We start from the raw sequence: 15,543 nt of genomic DNA on the forward strand, positions 1-15,543 counted from the left end.
TTCCTGGCTATCCCTTCCCCCTGAATGAATAGACATGTCCTCTTAACCTATCCCTCCGAATTCCCTTATCAAAGGCCCCCAGGATTTGATGCCCCCCTGGCAGAATCCACCCCTTTACCAGAACCTTCTGTATCTCCCTGTATATAAGCTGTCTTCTTGAGTAATAAACTGCCATTTTGTGGGTCACATATTCTGTGTGTGTGTGCCCGTTTCCTATACAAAATGAGCCCTGGGCCTGACTGCGTGGGCACAGCCCCCCCCACGCTCACAGTATGAACAGCACTAATGGAAGGAGCACTGAGATGGAGCAGCTCCATCATTCAAACTGGTGCTCCTTACCCCTCCAGGGCTGGATGTGGGTTTTCCCCAGAGTTTAATAGAGTGTCAGACACTGCAATGAGAGCATAGCTGAGTTCTCAGTTCTGAATATTTGCTGCTGTACTCTAGATATGGATTTGGTTTCCAACCCCTTAGGTCTAGCTCACATATTTCAGCAGAAATGTGTGAGGAGCTTGAGGCACCAATGTTTTTGGTTTTAAATGCATGTGGGACTCCTGAGGCTTTTGTTGAGCTCCACAGTCATTGTTAATCTGCATCTCTAGAACGTCTGCATGAAACAACAAGCAAATAAGGCAGCGAGGTGGAGTTGCTCCTGTCTGGGGGTATAAGAGATACACCAAAGGCCCCTGGGTATGTCTTCCAGGATTCTCCATATTCATCACTGTTCATGAGCATGTAAATGGGCTCCATACTGTCAAAGCACTAATCCTTTGACCCTGGAGGTTGTTCTGCATCACAAGCAGCAGTCAGCTGGTGTCTCAAGGATGAGTGTGGGCTGAGTACTGTCTATATTTTAGGCCAACAGGCACTGTGCTTGCTACTGCTCTGGACAGAATATCATATTTCTTACAGAAGACCAGCAACCTAACCCACTGAGCAAAATGCAGCTAAGCCCCTATTGGATATCATACAATGATTGCATTAATATAATCTGAAAATATGGCTTGGGGAACTTTTCCATGTTATGAAACTCTACCTTGAGAAAGCCTTTTCCTTCTAGTGGTTGTCTCACTAGAATTTAGTAAGGTGATTCCTCACTTGACAAGGCTGTGGAAAAGGCAGAACTGGTCATTGCTGCCCCATGTTTGGGGCAGCTTTGTGCTGACAGATTGCAGGGTAGAGGAGTGACAAGCAGCAGAGAAGGCTGCAGTGGGGGTCTCTGAAAAGAAGCTGTCAGGGATGTGAGTGGAGGTAGAGCTGTAGCTGGTGCTGTGAGGTTGCAGCAATGAGGGCAGTGCCCAAAGCAAACTTCTTCATGAAGCAAGAAAATAAGGCATCCATCAGGATTTGCAAATGAGGTCCTTCAGGAGTGTTTTTCCAGCATGTTTAAACTGTCAGTAAGTGTATGGAAAAGCTGGACCCTATTTCCAAACTGAAGCACTCAAATGAGGGAGTAATGCAAACCAATTTTGGACGTGTGTGTGGCAATGCTCTTACATAAAAGTTGTGACATGATTAAGAATATCTAATTTCATGCCTGAAGATACAGACAAAAAAAGCTGCACAGCAGCACCCTCTGAAGAGCTGAAAGGAAGCTCACAATTGACCTACTTCAGTCACTATTTTCTTTTCTAGGCAGATATTAAGAAAGTGAGGGAAAATTCATGCTATAACAAAGATACAGAAAAAATACTTCCATATCATTATTGCTAGGATAGACACACACATATAGATACTTTTTTTCTGTGTTACTGGACTAAAACAGGAATAGCCCAGGGACCAGAGACTGGAAAACAGAACTCATCTATAATACAATTGTTGAACTGCAAAGCTATCAGTCCCAGAGTTCTCTTCTTGTGTCATTAAGCTGCATTGATTCATGTAAGGGCTTCAAAAGAAAGGTGGACAGTTTTGCCATACATCCTGTGTCAAATCCCAGGGCCTGACAGCACTTGATGGATTCTCCTGGGAGCCACAGGCTTGAATTCCAGAGATGGTATGGGATACAGGCCCTTCATCTCCTAAGCCACATGAATTTCTTCAGTACAGAAGTTAAGTACTATTTTCAATTAAAACAAAAATGAAGTCGCTGTAATGGCAAATGTCAAAAAGCACATGGCACTTGCTACATCTCATGCAGAATCCCTCTGAGGAAGATGTCACGTATGTTAAACCAGCAAATTAACAGTCATATCTCCCTATCAGTCAGGAAGAAGTGGGTTTTTTTTCCCCACACATGTTTGCAGTTAATGTTTAACTGTGATTTTCATGCTTTACATTGTACTTTACAAAATCTTGCCTCATTTTTCAAAGCACGGAGAGAGCCCTGTCTTTCAGATTTGCATCTGGCAACATTAACATTCACCACATAGCAGCATGGGAGAAAAAAAACCACATTTCTTGGAAAGTTATTGCTACAGTTTTCCACATCAGTAACTTCAATGGGGTGCTTCAGACCATTTTCTTCCTATTCTTTGAGACTGAAATAATTTTATTTATCCTCATATAAAGAGCTTTACTGTGTAAATAATTAACCATATTTAGAAATATGCAGTTTTGTATCCTGTTCCTGCAGACACTATGCATACAAAATTCTCTTTGGAGTTGTTTGAGAACTTAGGATGGACTTCTGGGAGGTTATTCAAAGAGGTGGTGGAGTTTGGGTTTGGAGAAATCCAAAAGCCTTCTGGACATGGACTTGGGCAACCAGCTGTAAATGGCCCTGCTTGTGCAGGGTAGCTGGACCAGATGATCTCGAAAGGTCACTTCCCAGCTCACCCCTACTGTCACTATTATTAATGAGCAAGAATGCATACAAATGCAGGAATACAGGAGCATATATACACATCGAGGAAACAAACTGTTATTCATACTCAGTGAGGTTAAGGTAGAATTTACTCCCATTCTGGATTCAGATCAATATTTACAATTCAAGGAGCCTAGAGATAGAGCATCCAATTAATAGGTTCTAAACAAAACTGGTTACAGTGATTACTTTGAAGTACAAACCAGCTGTCATAGGATTAAGAATGCACTGGGGAAAAAAAAATGCAATTTCTGATTTTCATCCAGGTGTTCCTCACAACGATGTAAAATAACCCTGATCTTAAGGCGAACAGAGTTTGCCAAAGAAAATAATAGTATTGGTAGGATTGTGTCGAATAAAGAATAGGAAAGGGTGATTAGCCATAAACAACTCTGTGATAGGCATAGACCTCCTCACAATGCTAGCTCCTGTACCAGCCGCTGCTACGGTGCCTTCCTCATTGACCTCCACATACGTCTTATGGACAACATTGGACAGCACCAGAGATTTTGCAAACGACATTGCAGAGAGGTCAGCTTTTGATTCAGTGAAAATATCAGTCATCCCCATCTCTTGCAACACCTCATTGAGGTTAAAGGTGTCTTCAAGCTTGAATCGGGGGAGGTAGACCTCCACTGTTGTCTCAAACATGTTCTCTACAGAGGTCCACAGCATTAAGTTTTCATAGGTCACTGTGCTTTCAATCTATAAGATGGAGGAAAAAAGAGATTAAAATAGGTGGGCAGCTTTAAAAATTTGGATCTTTACCCATTCAGACAACTAACTTTCAGCTTTAGCCCATGATACAAACTGCCTTACCTTCTCCAGTCCATTGATAGATCCATCAGCCACATCACCTGGCAGCAGGATGATCATGCTCAGTGATTTCTGAGCATACGGTAGTTCAAGGATCTGAGCACCCACTTCCTCAATGTAGCCTAGTTTAAATGTGCCTTTCTGATACATCATCTGCACAGGTTTTTTTCTGTTCTATTGAAAAGAAAATTATGAAGTCACTTAAGCAATACAGCCCTTACCAACACCTTTTCCCAACAGGAGAGGCAAGTTAAGTTCCCAAAACGCCCTTACCTTAATCACAGGCTAGCTAAGCCTTGCACATTGTGCTTTTGAAGTGATCACACTTTCTAGAGTAAATAATGTTAAGATTTACAGAATGTAGATGTACCTGATTCAGTTTAAAATCTCTCTGTACTGTTTTTTGTTCCTCAAACTTGTGTTCCCAGGGTGCTTTGAAGTAGATTACATTCACCAGCACCAGCAATGCATGTCCATCAATCACACCAGGAGCAAAGAGTTCCTTGATTTTACCTAAAGGGAATTTTGAAATACATAAGTATTTATTAGTTGTCATTAAGACTCTGGATTTAGACTCTTGTAACTGGTCTGTGAACTTAGTTTTGGGAAAGCTTAGGAACTTTTGGTTTATTCAAAGGACAGAAACAGCATAAGTAAACAAATGGTAGATTCCTCTGCACTGTTAGCAGCCAGGGAGGACAGGGGAACTGGGGGTCACCAAATTAGCCAGCTGTCAGTGATCATACATATGTGCCAGGCGACATTTTCCATGGTAAAGGAGACAGCCCCATTAAACACCTATTTTGGTTTGCAGGAGGGCATCTTTCCCTTCCTAGCAAGCGCAGCAGTTAACTGGCCATGGAGCTTTTGACTTTCTATACAGAGGCTGAGGTAGGAGCTAGCAGGTTCACAGGCTTCATATGAGCACCCAGAGCAAGGATGGTTCCTAACCTTGTCTGAGGTGGCTTCTGAACTTTCAGGTCTCTTACTGGGAGCCAACAGGGGTTAATAGGTCTTTCCCACACTAGTCATAGGCCACTCTGCTCATACAAGGATAGGCTTGGTCAGGAGATGAGCAACTGAGAAATTGCAGAAGCCATCAGATCTATTTGCCTGTTCTCAAGGAAGCTCTGGTTTATGTTCAGCGAGAAGATTTAGAAAATTGTCACCCCATTGCTACTGCAGATCTGGCAAAACCAAAGGAAAATGGCAGATATCATGTTTAGTCTAATCAGCAAAAGCCAATGGCCCCTGCTGTTATGGGCAACAGCTGGTTAAATGGTGTCACTGGTGAGTCTTGGTGGTGGTCACCTCTCTCATCTTTGTGGGCATTGCTTTACATATAACCAGGTCCCCAGATGGGCTCGCTCTCCACCACCACTCTTCCTGGCTGTTCCCAGTCTCACCATGAATCTCGTGGCTTCCATCCCCTGCTGTATCTGCATTTGTGGCTGTTTGCAGAAGCAGCTGATCTGGTCAAGCCTTATAGGTATTACTCTAACTACCATGCCAGCCATAAGGGCGGGAATAAAAAAGTATTTGACAACAAACAAATTTTTAATTCAGAAATAATTTATCTAGTAACCTACTCTAATATTTCAAGAGCAGATGGGAAGACAAACTATATTTAAGCAGCATAAGAGTGAACACCCAGAAATGTAGATAGGCATTTGCTTTTCATATTCTGGAATTTCATTTGTTGAAGCAGTGTAAGAAGGCAGCGAGAGCACGACAATGGCTTTGCTTTGTTTTACCTTGTGTCTCACTCTCAACCCAAACATTAATTTTTCTTCTGGCAGCTTCAACAGCACCATGAAAGTCCACTGTTTGCAGCACTGCTCCATACAGTTCCTTGGTACACCTTAGAAATTGCTGTAAAGCAAAATAAAGATTATGACTTGGTCATGTCTATTAAGTACTTATTCCCTTTGGAAAGAAATCAATGGTTCAACAGTGTTTTAGAAATGGTGAGGGACCTGTTGACTCCATAAGGCAAAGTTTCATTTTGGAAACATCAACTATCTGAAGTTTATTCAGAGAATCTTTGAAGACAAGACAATTATTCTATTGCATAGGCAAAAATGGTAAATAAGTAAAAAGAAAGCCAGAAGAAAGAGTCTTCTCATGGACAACTGCACAACTCATGTCCAGATAAAAAAAAACAGGAAAGAGAGAAAATGTGAAATATGCTTGATGCTCAAGTATCAAAATAACTCCACAGAAAGAACTGACAGAAAAGTAAAGATGTGACTAGCAGGGTAGCCTTACCAAGTAATCTCAAGACCACTTGACACTCAGTAAGAAAGGAGCAAGAAATTCAGGGCAGTAGCTCTGTACATGAACTTGTTCAACATCCCAAGTGATAAGCCCTCTCCAGACTTACTGCTGCCCCAGCTGTGCCACTTGCAAGCCCAGAAGTAGGTAGTTTATAGACAGCTTGAATAGACCATTTTTTTGGCTATCAGTTCACCCATGGCTGAATGTGGACATATGCCAAAAGTGAACAACCCCCTGCTTTATTTTTGTTCTGTAGCCATTGATATTCACAAGGTGCTTGGGTTTTTTAAAATAAAATAACTGAAAGTTCGCAGTCTTGTCTCTTTCCCACCAGGCCCAAGAGATACAGGTCCAAGAAGCACATTGAGTGCTCCAAAGCATACGCAAAAAGGGCAACAGTGAGACTCGGTTACAGAGAAGCTTGAAGTCAGGCCCACAGCAGTTTGCAGATACAGGTAACTTACCTGCTGGATTTCAAATCCTTGTTGTAGAAAAAGATTGTTGGCCAGGTTTAAAACATATCTTTCGCCAAGGTTTTGTAGTTGTAAAAGCAGTGCCTGGAACGCTTTATGGTTAAGGTCTCCATCCTTGTTACACTGGGATTATTACAAACACAACAATTAAAATGATTCCTCTGTATAGCTTTGGTTGTTAATTTGCATCTTAATTAGATTACACTATAAGGCTGACTCCTGCTGAAGTAATTTTTAAATCCAGCTACTCCAAGCTTTGTAGCCTAATCCTCTTTCAGATGAGATCACGGAAGGCTTTGGTCTTGACTTATCGGAAGGTTTGGCCCTTAATAAAATAACACCTTGTATCAGGCATTTCCTAGAGGATTAGGCAGACTTTGAGCCTGTGATCTTGACTCCCTCCAGTGGCAAACCAGTGCTTTACCGCTATTAACCTACCTCACAGTGAAGACAGGGTTCCAGTGCTTCCCACCCAAGGACGCACCTGTGAGAGGGAAAGCTGCCTCTCCCGGCTTTCTTCTGGCTCCATTTCTGAGGCTGCATTCTCTTCATCATATCCAAGGCTCGTTCCTCCGGCAGATTTCCTGACGTGGAGCACCTGCAGTTGAAGATGGCAAGTTATGGCAACCGTAACTTGCACTTAATCCCCCAAAATGTTACCCTTCACTACCTCAGAATGTTTATATTTGATTTTTGTTTCATTGCTACAGTTATGTTAAATTTCAAAACAAAAAGTTGCCCCAAGCACAGAGATAAAAATAGTTTTCTTTGAAAACATCAAAACTGGATTCTTGCAACCATTCTTAATAGTGGCATCAGATTAGGATATATATCAAAACCATGGTGCTCTTAATGGAAACCAGTCCTTGTTTCTAACGCACAAATATCTCCCTGAAAAATTTCCAGCAGCTTCTCCCTTACAGTAATGTTGCATCATACATAGACTTACTCTCTTTTGATTTAGGATACTGATATTAAGCAGTCCCCATTTGTTTTCTAAAACAATCAGCAGTCCTTGTGTGTAGGGTTGATGTTATGGTAGCCAGGGGGCTGCAGGCCTCTGTATGAAGAGAACAGACTCTAATTGTCAAACTGAGCTGGTTCAGCCAGCTCCAGAATGAGTCAGGTCTGTTTTGCCATGACCCTAGTTGCCAAGTGATGTCCCTGTCCTTATCTTGACCCACAACTTTTTCATCTTATTTTCTCTCCCTGTCCTTGTAGAAGAGTGGGAGTGAGAATGTCTGGGTGGGCACCTGGCAGCCACCAGACAAGGTCAACCCACCACACCCTGGAATCCTCATGAGGAGAGCACATCTACCTTGGCTGTGGGTGACCCAGCAGTCAGACTGTGCACACAGCTGCGTTAGAATATGATGCATTAAAATGTAGCAGTACAGAGTAAGATACCGACAAGAACTTTTGCCTTGAGATTACTGGGGTTCTTACCACTCATGGGCTCAAACAGGAAAAGAGAAGAAAGGTTGTAGAAAGCAGAACTTGGCTTGCAGGGAGTAAAGGCACGGTGATTGAAGGGGTCTCTGTGAGGTGAGACATTTTAACTCTTGAATGTCCTAAGTGACAAGTGAGCTAATGCTTCCAGCCACGCAGGTGTAACCAATTCAGGTTTCTACAGCTCTCCCCACTGCCCACCCAGAAACACTTTGAGGATTCTCATAAAAAACATGACAAGAAACGCTACGCTGTAATTTTGAAATAAAGTCTGATATTCTGACAGCAGGCTGGGGAAAAGCCAGAGTGCCCCACCATGCTGTACCGCCTCCTTCTATTCAGCCCTTGCTCCTTGCTCTTGCATGAGGGCATGATGAGATTCACACCAGCAGATAGTAAGGATCATAGTGAATCAAGCACAATTGTGAAGGCAGCATCTGTGCCTGCATTTGTGCAGTTTCCTATGAGAGCCACGTGTGTCGTGCTAGGATGCCCAACATTTCCATTAAGGGAACAGCAAGAAATGGGGAAGCATCTCGGCATGGTTTGTTAATACTTACTGTTTCTATCTGAGCAGCAGTGTTGCTTCTTGCACCTAGATGGATCAGGGCCAGGGCAACAGAGATGCTCATTGGAGAGAAGACTATATTTGTGTCCTCGGCATTTCTGTTGAGCTTATTGTAGAGATCAAGGCAAAACTCAGTAACTGGTCTAGAAATGGAGTCCATCCTGAAGCATCTGGTACCTGGGAGCACAAAAGAGTGAAGGAATTTAATGCAGCTTGTCTAGCTAGATGCTGTGAAGCACCTGCCTGCCCTGAGTTTATCCCATAGCTGGATGCTAAATAATAAAAGTTTTCTAAATTCTGAGAGTTCAAAACAGCCAATCTTGTGCATATTTGTCAGTCTATAATGCACAGCAGTATCAAGGACACAGAGGGTCTGGAAAAGGGACCCACACTTACAGAGGGTTCTCAGAAAGGACCCTTTTTCTGTCTTATCCCATGCTGTGTCTTATTTCAACTCATTGTATGGAGTTTCTGTCAAGTTTCTGAATACATGAAGGTGTAATGTGTGGCAAAAGCAGACATTTCTTGCCATTTGACAAGCTTGAAAAGCACAGCAATAACGTCCTGTTTCTGAATGATGGAAAGAACATGTGCTGCTGAAAGAAAACGTTCATAAATGTTTCATACTGAGATATTTGTTTTACCCACTTCACATAGAGACCTAATACAAATGGAGAAAACAGAGGAGAAAGACCCAAGAGGTTCTCTGCACAGAGAATTCGAAGATCAGTTTTATCTCATTAATTCTGAAAACAGTAGTTCTAGCTCTGCTATTTGTGTCTTTGTATGAAATATAGTTTTCATTTTCCTTTTAGTAGTTTGGTCATCTTACCACAAAACATTGCACTAAATAATCATTTTTTTTTCTTCCACCTTAATATCCTCCTATTCAGAAACTTCTCAAAAAAACCTCAGTGCATCTTCAGTTCTGAAGTTATTATTGGTCTACTTCTACAGCTCTTGAAAGATCTGAAATGGATCTGTTAAATCAGTCACGGTGAATGTAGGCCATGAGACATATTGTAGGTGTGCCCAAACTTCAGAATAAGTCAGGGAGAAAAAAAGAGTTAATACACTTACTCAGTGGGAAGGAGGCACCTCCACCCCACCCTGCAGGGAAAGGACTAAATGCAAAGAATGGAGGGAGAGCCCAGGATCTGGGAACAGGTTTTAAAAGCGAGTGTCTGGCATACTGAGGTGGCCACTCCTTTTGCAAAAGCAGCAAGCTGTCCTCAGGGAGATATCCAGGTGCAAACAATACAGCCAACTCCGTGGTTTTGTGAGTGGGAACTACTTAGAAAGCCGCCCTAGAAACCCAAACGAAGGGGAGGGAAGTATGGGCTGGTTGAGGTTCTTACTGAAGTCTTAAAGGATTTAGTGAACTTTCTTGATCTTAATTGGGGTGGGCACAAGTGTATGAATGATTCCACACCATTAAGTCTTCTGTGTGATATCTATGTAATAATTCAACTACAGTTTTGGAGCTACTGCAAGGACCATGGCATTTGGAGAACACCTACATGGCACACAACAAATGGTAATGTTACTTTTAAATAATCTTGGGGTGACAAGAAGGGACAATATTAAGAGCAAATCAAGTGTTCCAGGAAGATCCTAGCTGCTGTTCTGCAGTAGCAAAGCATCTGCACTGGGCATGATCAACAGCGCAGAGACACTGATGAAGGGAGATGCTTTGCACAATAGTTCATCAGCATTTAACACAGTCCAGCAGATGGAAATTACCGGTGCTGCTGTATGTGAGCAAAAGCCACCCAGAAAAACAGCTTCCTTCAGAAGAAACCACTGCATACCACAGACCTTGCAAGGATGACAAACTTCTTCCATACCTGTGTGAAATGACAAGGACTTCTCTATAACTATTCATGATCTGTTCTCCTTTTATAGTTTTGGGTTTGGCTAAGGGTAAATGAAATCAAAATTAAAATTATCAAAGGTTAAAAAAAAAAAAACCCTGTGCTCAAATCCATCATAATTATTGGGTGTATTTAGATTATGCTATTCAGTCAACAGAAGGAGGCAGTAAGTATGGCAGAGAGGCTGAGAGGTGTAGCCTTGGTTTTAAGGTAATTCTGCATTTCATACAAGGTAAGTAAGAAGGAACCCCTTTTCCCTGATGCCACATGGTACTTCCTGTTGCATGTTTTACTTATTCAATCTGCTTTCCATTAAGGTGCTTTAATACACATTCACCTCTCATACACAAAGGAAGACAGAATAGGCAGAAATTACATGTGTCTATCCTAGAAAAAGACCACCATAGTGCTGTTTCCTCACATGAAAATTAGTAGAAGTTACTTTCTTATTTTTCATGGCCATTCTTACAAAAATACAATTCCAAGTGTTTCTGTGTTTATTTGGAGAGAAAGGGACAAGAAGCACATAAGAAAAATTAAATTTCCTACAATACAGAAATTCTAATTGTTCTTAAGTGACAAAAACATTTCCAAAGTAACATATTTTAAATTAAAAACAATAAATTTCATTAAAAAAACAGCTTTTCAAGCAAAATGGTGCCAATTTCGTTTTCCAAACAGCCCAGACTCTCAGGATGCTACTTCTATGCCAGAAAGCTTTTTTGCTGACTGCTTTTATTAGTTGGAATCAGTCCCTCCAGTATTTTCTATACCTCCTTCTAGGCTAATTATTTCTGCATAAACAGATGTGGATGTACATTGGCATGTTGCAGGCTGTACAGTGGCAAGTTATTTGCTGTGCCTGTGTGCAGCTGCACAGGTAAGCTTCTGAACACTGTTGCCAAACCCAGGAGCTAATATTTTAATGGCTAAGACTAGCATCCCCAATAACAAAACAAAATCTGAATACCACTCCACCCTCCCTATTTTATGGAGTTATTGTTTAGGAACATAAACAATTTCCCTGGCAGGTGGGATCAGGGTATCAGGGTACAGGGCAAATGCCTAAGAACCCAGTTAAAGAATTGCATGCCCTTCCTCTCATCTAGTGAATATTTCAAGGCTTTTTCTTGTGCCATGGAAACCTGAGAAAAGAAGGAAAATTAACATATATCTCCCATTCTGTGGGTGGGTTTGATCAGGTCATCAGCATCATCACTTTACACAAAACCTGTTTCTGCCAGAGTAGGCAGAGGTTCTCTGAAGGAGTCTGCCCTTCATCCCTTCTGGAGATAAAGGCAGAAAAGCATCTACTTTCTTGTATAAGCCACTGAGCTCATAAGTCCTGTGGAAATAGATCTTGGTGGATTAATAAGAGAGGTTCTGGGGAAATTTCAGATTCAAACGCATTCTTCAGGCAAGAATCTTTAGACTGATAGCTTTGGGCATGTGTTCCTGAATTCCTCATTCATGTCCCACAGAAGACCAGCTCCTTTGTGTGAGCCACCTGAATTTCCGCAGTGTTTTGCTGCCTGCAGCCTGTAAACCCTCTCTGTTCCATCAGTAAACATGATGTTTACTTTACCAGCCTGTAGACTACTTTGGATCTGCCAAAAAAAAATATTATGTTATTTTTGAGGGAAAAAAACAACAAAAACAACATAGAATTTTTACCTTCTTGCCTGAAGAGGTTAAATGAAGAGCACAACAGCTGAGCTCTGGCGCACGTTCCTGTGACTACCGTATTACAAAAATCTCCCACTCTCTTGTTCAGTCTCTAACCAATTGCTGCTGATAGCAGCATGTGGCAGTTCAATGTGAATGCCGTCAACATGAAGTTTCCTCACAGAAGACCGGTAAACCTGCATCCAGCAATATGCTATTAGCACTTCTCTCAAGGCTGCTCAGCAAGTTTGGCAGGCAATATCTGCTGGCAACGTCTCCTGATTGCAATGCCAAGTCACCCTCATCTGGAAAACTGATCATTAACCCTGCAGATCCACAGCTGCACTGCAATGAGTAGTCCCTTTAAAATTTGATGGGGTCTGGCCTGGACACAGGTGTTTGCATGCCACAATTTTTTGGAACTGAGCTTGCTTGCAGACATAGAGCAAACGAATGGGAAATGCATGAGCTTTATGTTGCCTACAGTCATATCTCTCTCAGGTAAGGAGTTGGTTTTACAAGCGTGGAAGGAGCTTAATGAGAGAAGGGAAGAAGTATTTTCTTTAAGTGTAACAGGAATCCCCAGCCAGGAGGTATTCTTTTAAATCCTTGGAGCTAAGAATAAAAGAAAGCCAGAAGTGGTTGATCACACAGGTTAAGTCTCCAGTATAAGGTGAGAAGAAATTAAAGAATGGGAAGCATGGAACTGCATCAGCAGAGTGTTTGATCTCCCCTAAGCAGCACAACTGAGCTCAGGTGCAACACTGGGTTATGGCAGCTGGTCTCAGAGATCAAAATTGATCTAGGGATGTATGTGGTTTTGTAATCCTGAAAATTTTATGTCTTTGCTTTCTCACCTCTTCTTTCTTCCTACAAAGTATAAAACTGGCTTTGTATTCGTACAGTCTTTGAGGAATCAAACACGGTAAGCAGGAAAGAGAAAGAAGGTTGCCCAGCATCATCTTGCCCTTCCCACACTTTCCTTCTAGTGCTGAAGCTGGACCAACCTCTTCCTTAGGCACAGCTCCCATCAGCTTTGCTGTCCCTATTCCTCTGCCAAGGTCTCAGCCCAGCTGGCCAGGTTCCAGTGCTTTCATCCAAAAAGAGGCATTTGTAAGCAATGCAAGACAAAAGGATAAAATGAGTCTTCTTGTTACCTCTATTCTTTCCCTTGGTTTTTTGCTTTTATTTGCCATAGACTTCTTTGTTTCTGTTTTTCCTTCCTCCATGTTCCTGTAGTGCTCCTTAGTCTTCCTCCTCAGGTCTTTCTTTCTCTATTTTTAAAACTTATTTATTTATGCACATTGCCTTTTTGTGTATCTTGTGATGCTTTTGTGAGTCCTAGCCTCTTTTCAGTGACAGTCCAAGTGTTTTTCAGTATCTTGCAAGACTTTCTTCCATCCTCTGTGTTTTCTCCCCCCCCCTCCTACACTGATATCATTCCTGCACTGACTTATTTTACTTGCTATGCCGTATATTCCCTCAGAACTTCCTTGACGTCAGTTTAACTGCTTCGCCTCAGGAAATGTCAATGTATGTGCAAATTCTGTCTTTTCTAGGCCCTTAGGACACTACATTAACGAAAGTGTCCTGCTTTTCCAGTAAGGCCAATTTGCCAAACCTTGCATTTTTCAAGTTTCAAATCCAAACTGCTCTTCCCCACAAACAACTTTTGCTACCACCAGATATTAAAATGTAGCCCTTCTCCTCAGCCAAATGCTAGGAGCAGGAAGTGGGCAATGAATGTGCAGATGAGCAAGTGATGAGATGACTAGGCACACAACACTACAGTTCGCAACTGCCTGCCAAAGCCAGCCATGGCTTGCTTTTTTCTGTCGGGGGCATCATCCATCACTGGATAGTAATGCTCTGTTGAAAGCTGAGGTGGAGCACCTTTTCAGTCTGAACAAGTCCTCAGCTATGTTCACTCTCTCCATTGTAACACACACCTTTCAGCACATAAGTGTTCCTATACACAAACTCCCACACACGTTTTCCCATGTCCTCCCATGAGATTTCTTGCCCAAGGCCCACAGGGGTGTTCCAGCATGGGTGGGACAAACAATGGACTGTAACATGGTTCTCACACCAGCAGGAGCCTCATGGATACTTCTCCATGAGGAGAAGGGCTGCAAGATGAAAAGGCTTCACACTGGGACTGGTAGAGAGAAGAGGCAGAAGTGAAAAATGAAGAGTTTCACAGGCAAGGTACCCTGATTATAAATGACCAATAAGGAGGTTTGCCTTATGTGGGCTAAGACAGCTTTGTATCTCTAACATCTGCTTGCCTTGCACAGGCTGGGATACCTTGATATTAGTCAGGCAGTGGAGAAAGATGGGCCCCACCCTAAGGCCGTGTTTCACTCTGCTTTCATGGGATAACCCTTCCTGGCAAAGCTATCACAAGGAGAAGACATGCTTACATAAATTTGTGGGGATATGCCAAAAGCTCTGATCAGCATTTAAACGGAATACAACCTCTATTAAATGAAGACTGGCTCCTGAACTGGAATGTTTTGAGAACCTGAAAAAGCTTTAGAAATGACGTCTGAGCTTTTCTCCTGGATGAGCTTTTCTCCCAAGCAAATCTCATCCAGGCAGAAAAAGAGAGATGGGTAATCTGCCAGAGGTTTTCATCAGTCTACCAGACCAGCAGTAAGCAGATGTAGCAGTAAGCATGATATGGCCTGCTGAACAACTGGAACTACCTGATGAAGAGTCAGTGCCCAAACACAAACTGCGCAGGCTAGAGGCAATTAGTCCATCTTGCCTATGCACAGAATGCCTGGGCAGCTGCTTAATCATCAACTCCATGCACAGTGTCCTGACACACCTCATACAGGAGAACCAGTAGAAACTATCGTGACGAAATAGCCCTAGATGAATCTGACCCCAACCTCCAAAGCAGATCAGACCATGGTTGGGTGTATCAATCATTCAGGTGTCACTGAAACTGAGCCAGTAAAGATCTCTGCAGGTAATTCCTTCTCACACAGGATGGGCTGCACAGTAATTTTTACATTTTTCATTATTCTGACTACTATCCACGTATCAAGACACCTGATGCATATCAGCAAAGATCCATAGAGGTCTGCAGGGTCTCACTTCCCATTGTTTTTGGTGGAAGTTAATCTCCTCAGTACCCACAAAGATATGCACCAAAGACCCCAGTTAACCTCTGGCATTAAAATGCATTAGACCCACCAAAGGTCCACATAGGGAAGGAAACAGATAAAGCTACTGAATCACCGTGACTGAAAAACTACTGAATCATTGTGAAATCCCTCATGGGTTGATAAGAATCAAAACAGTTTCTAAATTCTCAATAACCACTGCACTGCTCTCTGATGTATGTGGAAAGTATGCGTACTAGGGCTTGCCTGTTCCCATTTAGAAATCTCTTCTCAGTTTCTTTTGGACCTGAGGCACCAAGAGGATTTCCTAAGGAAAATGCTCCCATCTTTTGAGGATAGATAATTGAATTCTCTTTATATCCTGGCCACCTAGTAACATATTCCTTACTGGAAACTATCATCATGTGGCCCAGAAGGGCAATCCAGACATTCACTTAGGGTTTTTTTCTTATTCTGACTTTGTGGTCTAAGTGAATCTGTT

The 15,543-nt window shown here is 42.3% G+C and overlaps 1 protein-coding gene across 1 annotated transcript; it reads right to left on the reverse strand.

The window, feature by feature from the left end:
- Positions 1–2,978: 2,978 nt before the first annotated feature.
- LOC114065318 (serpin B12-like) lies at positions 2,979–13,780 on the reverse strand. Its single transcript, XM_027899125.1, is given in 11 exon segments — positions 2,979–3,511; positions 3,626–3,796; positions 3,993–4,135; positions 5,377–5,494; positions 6,364–6,495; positions 6,857–6,970; positions 8,382–8,559; positions 11,922–12,032; positions 12,034–12,107; positions 12,109–12,273; positions 13,718–13,780. Coding segments are annotated over 11 exon segments (1,674 nt in total). The 3' UTR covers positions 2,979–3,106.
- Between the last annotated feature and the right edge of the window lie 1,763 nt (positions 13,781–15,543).

Source organism: Empidonax traillii, unplaced genomic scaffold (genome assembly GCF_003031625.1).
Source record: "Empidonax traillii isolate 1590-97213 ecotype Southwest subspecies unplaced genomic scaffold, ASM303162v1 scaffold644:size547830, whole genome shotgun sequence".
In the NCBI taxonomy this organism is placed as follows: domain Eukaryota; kingdom Metazoa; phylum Chordata; class Aves; order Passeriformes; family Tyrannidae; genus Empidonax; species Empidonax traillii.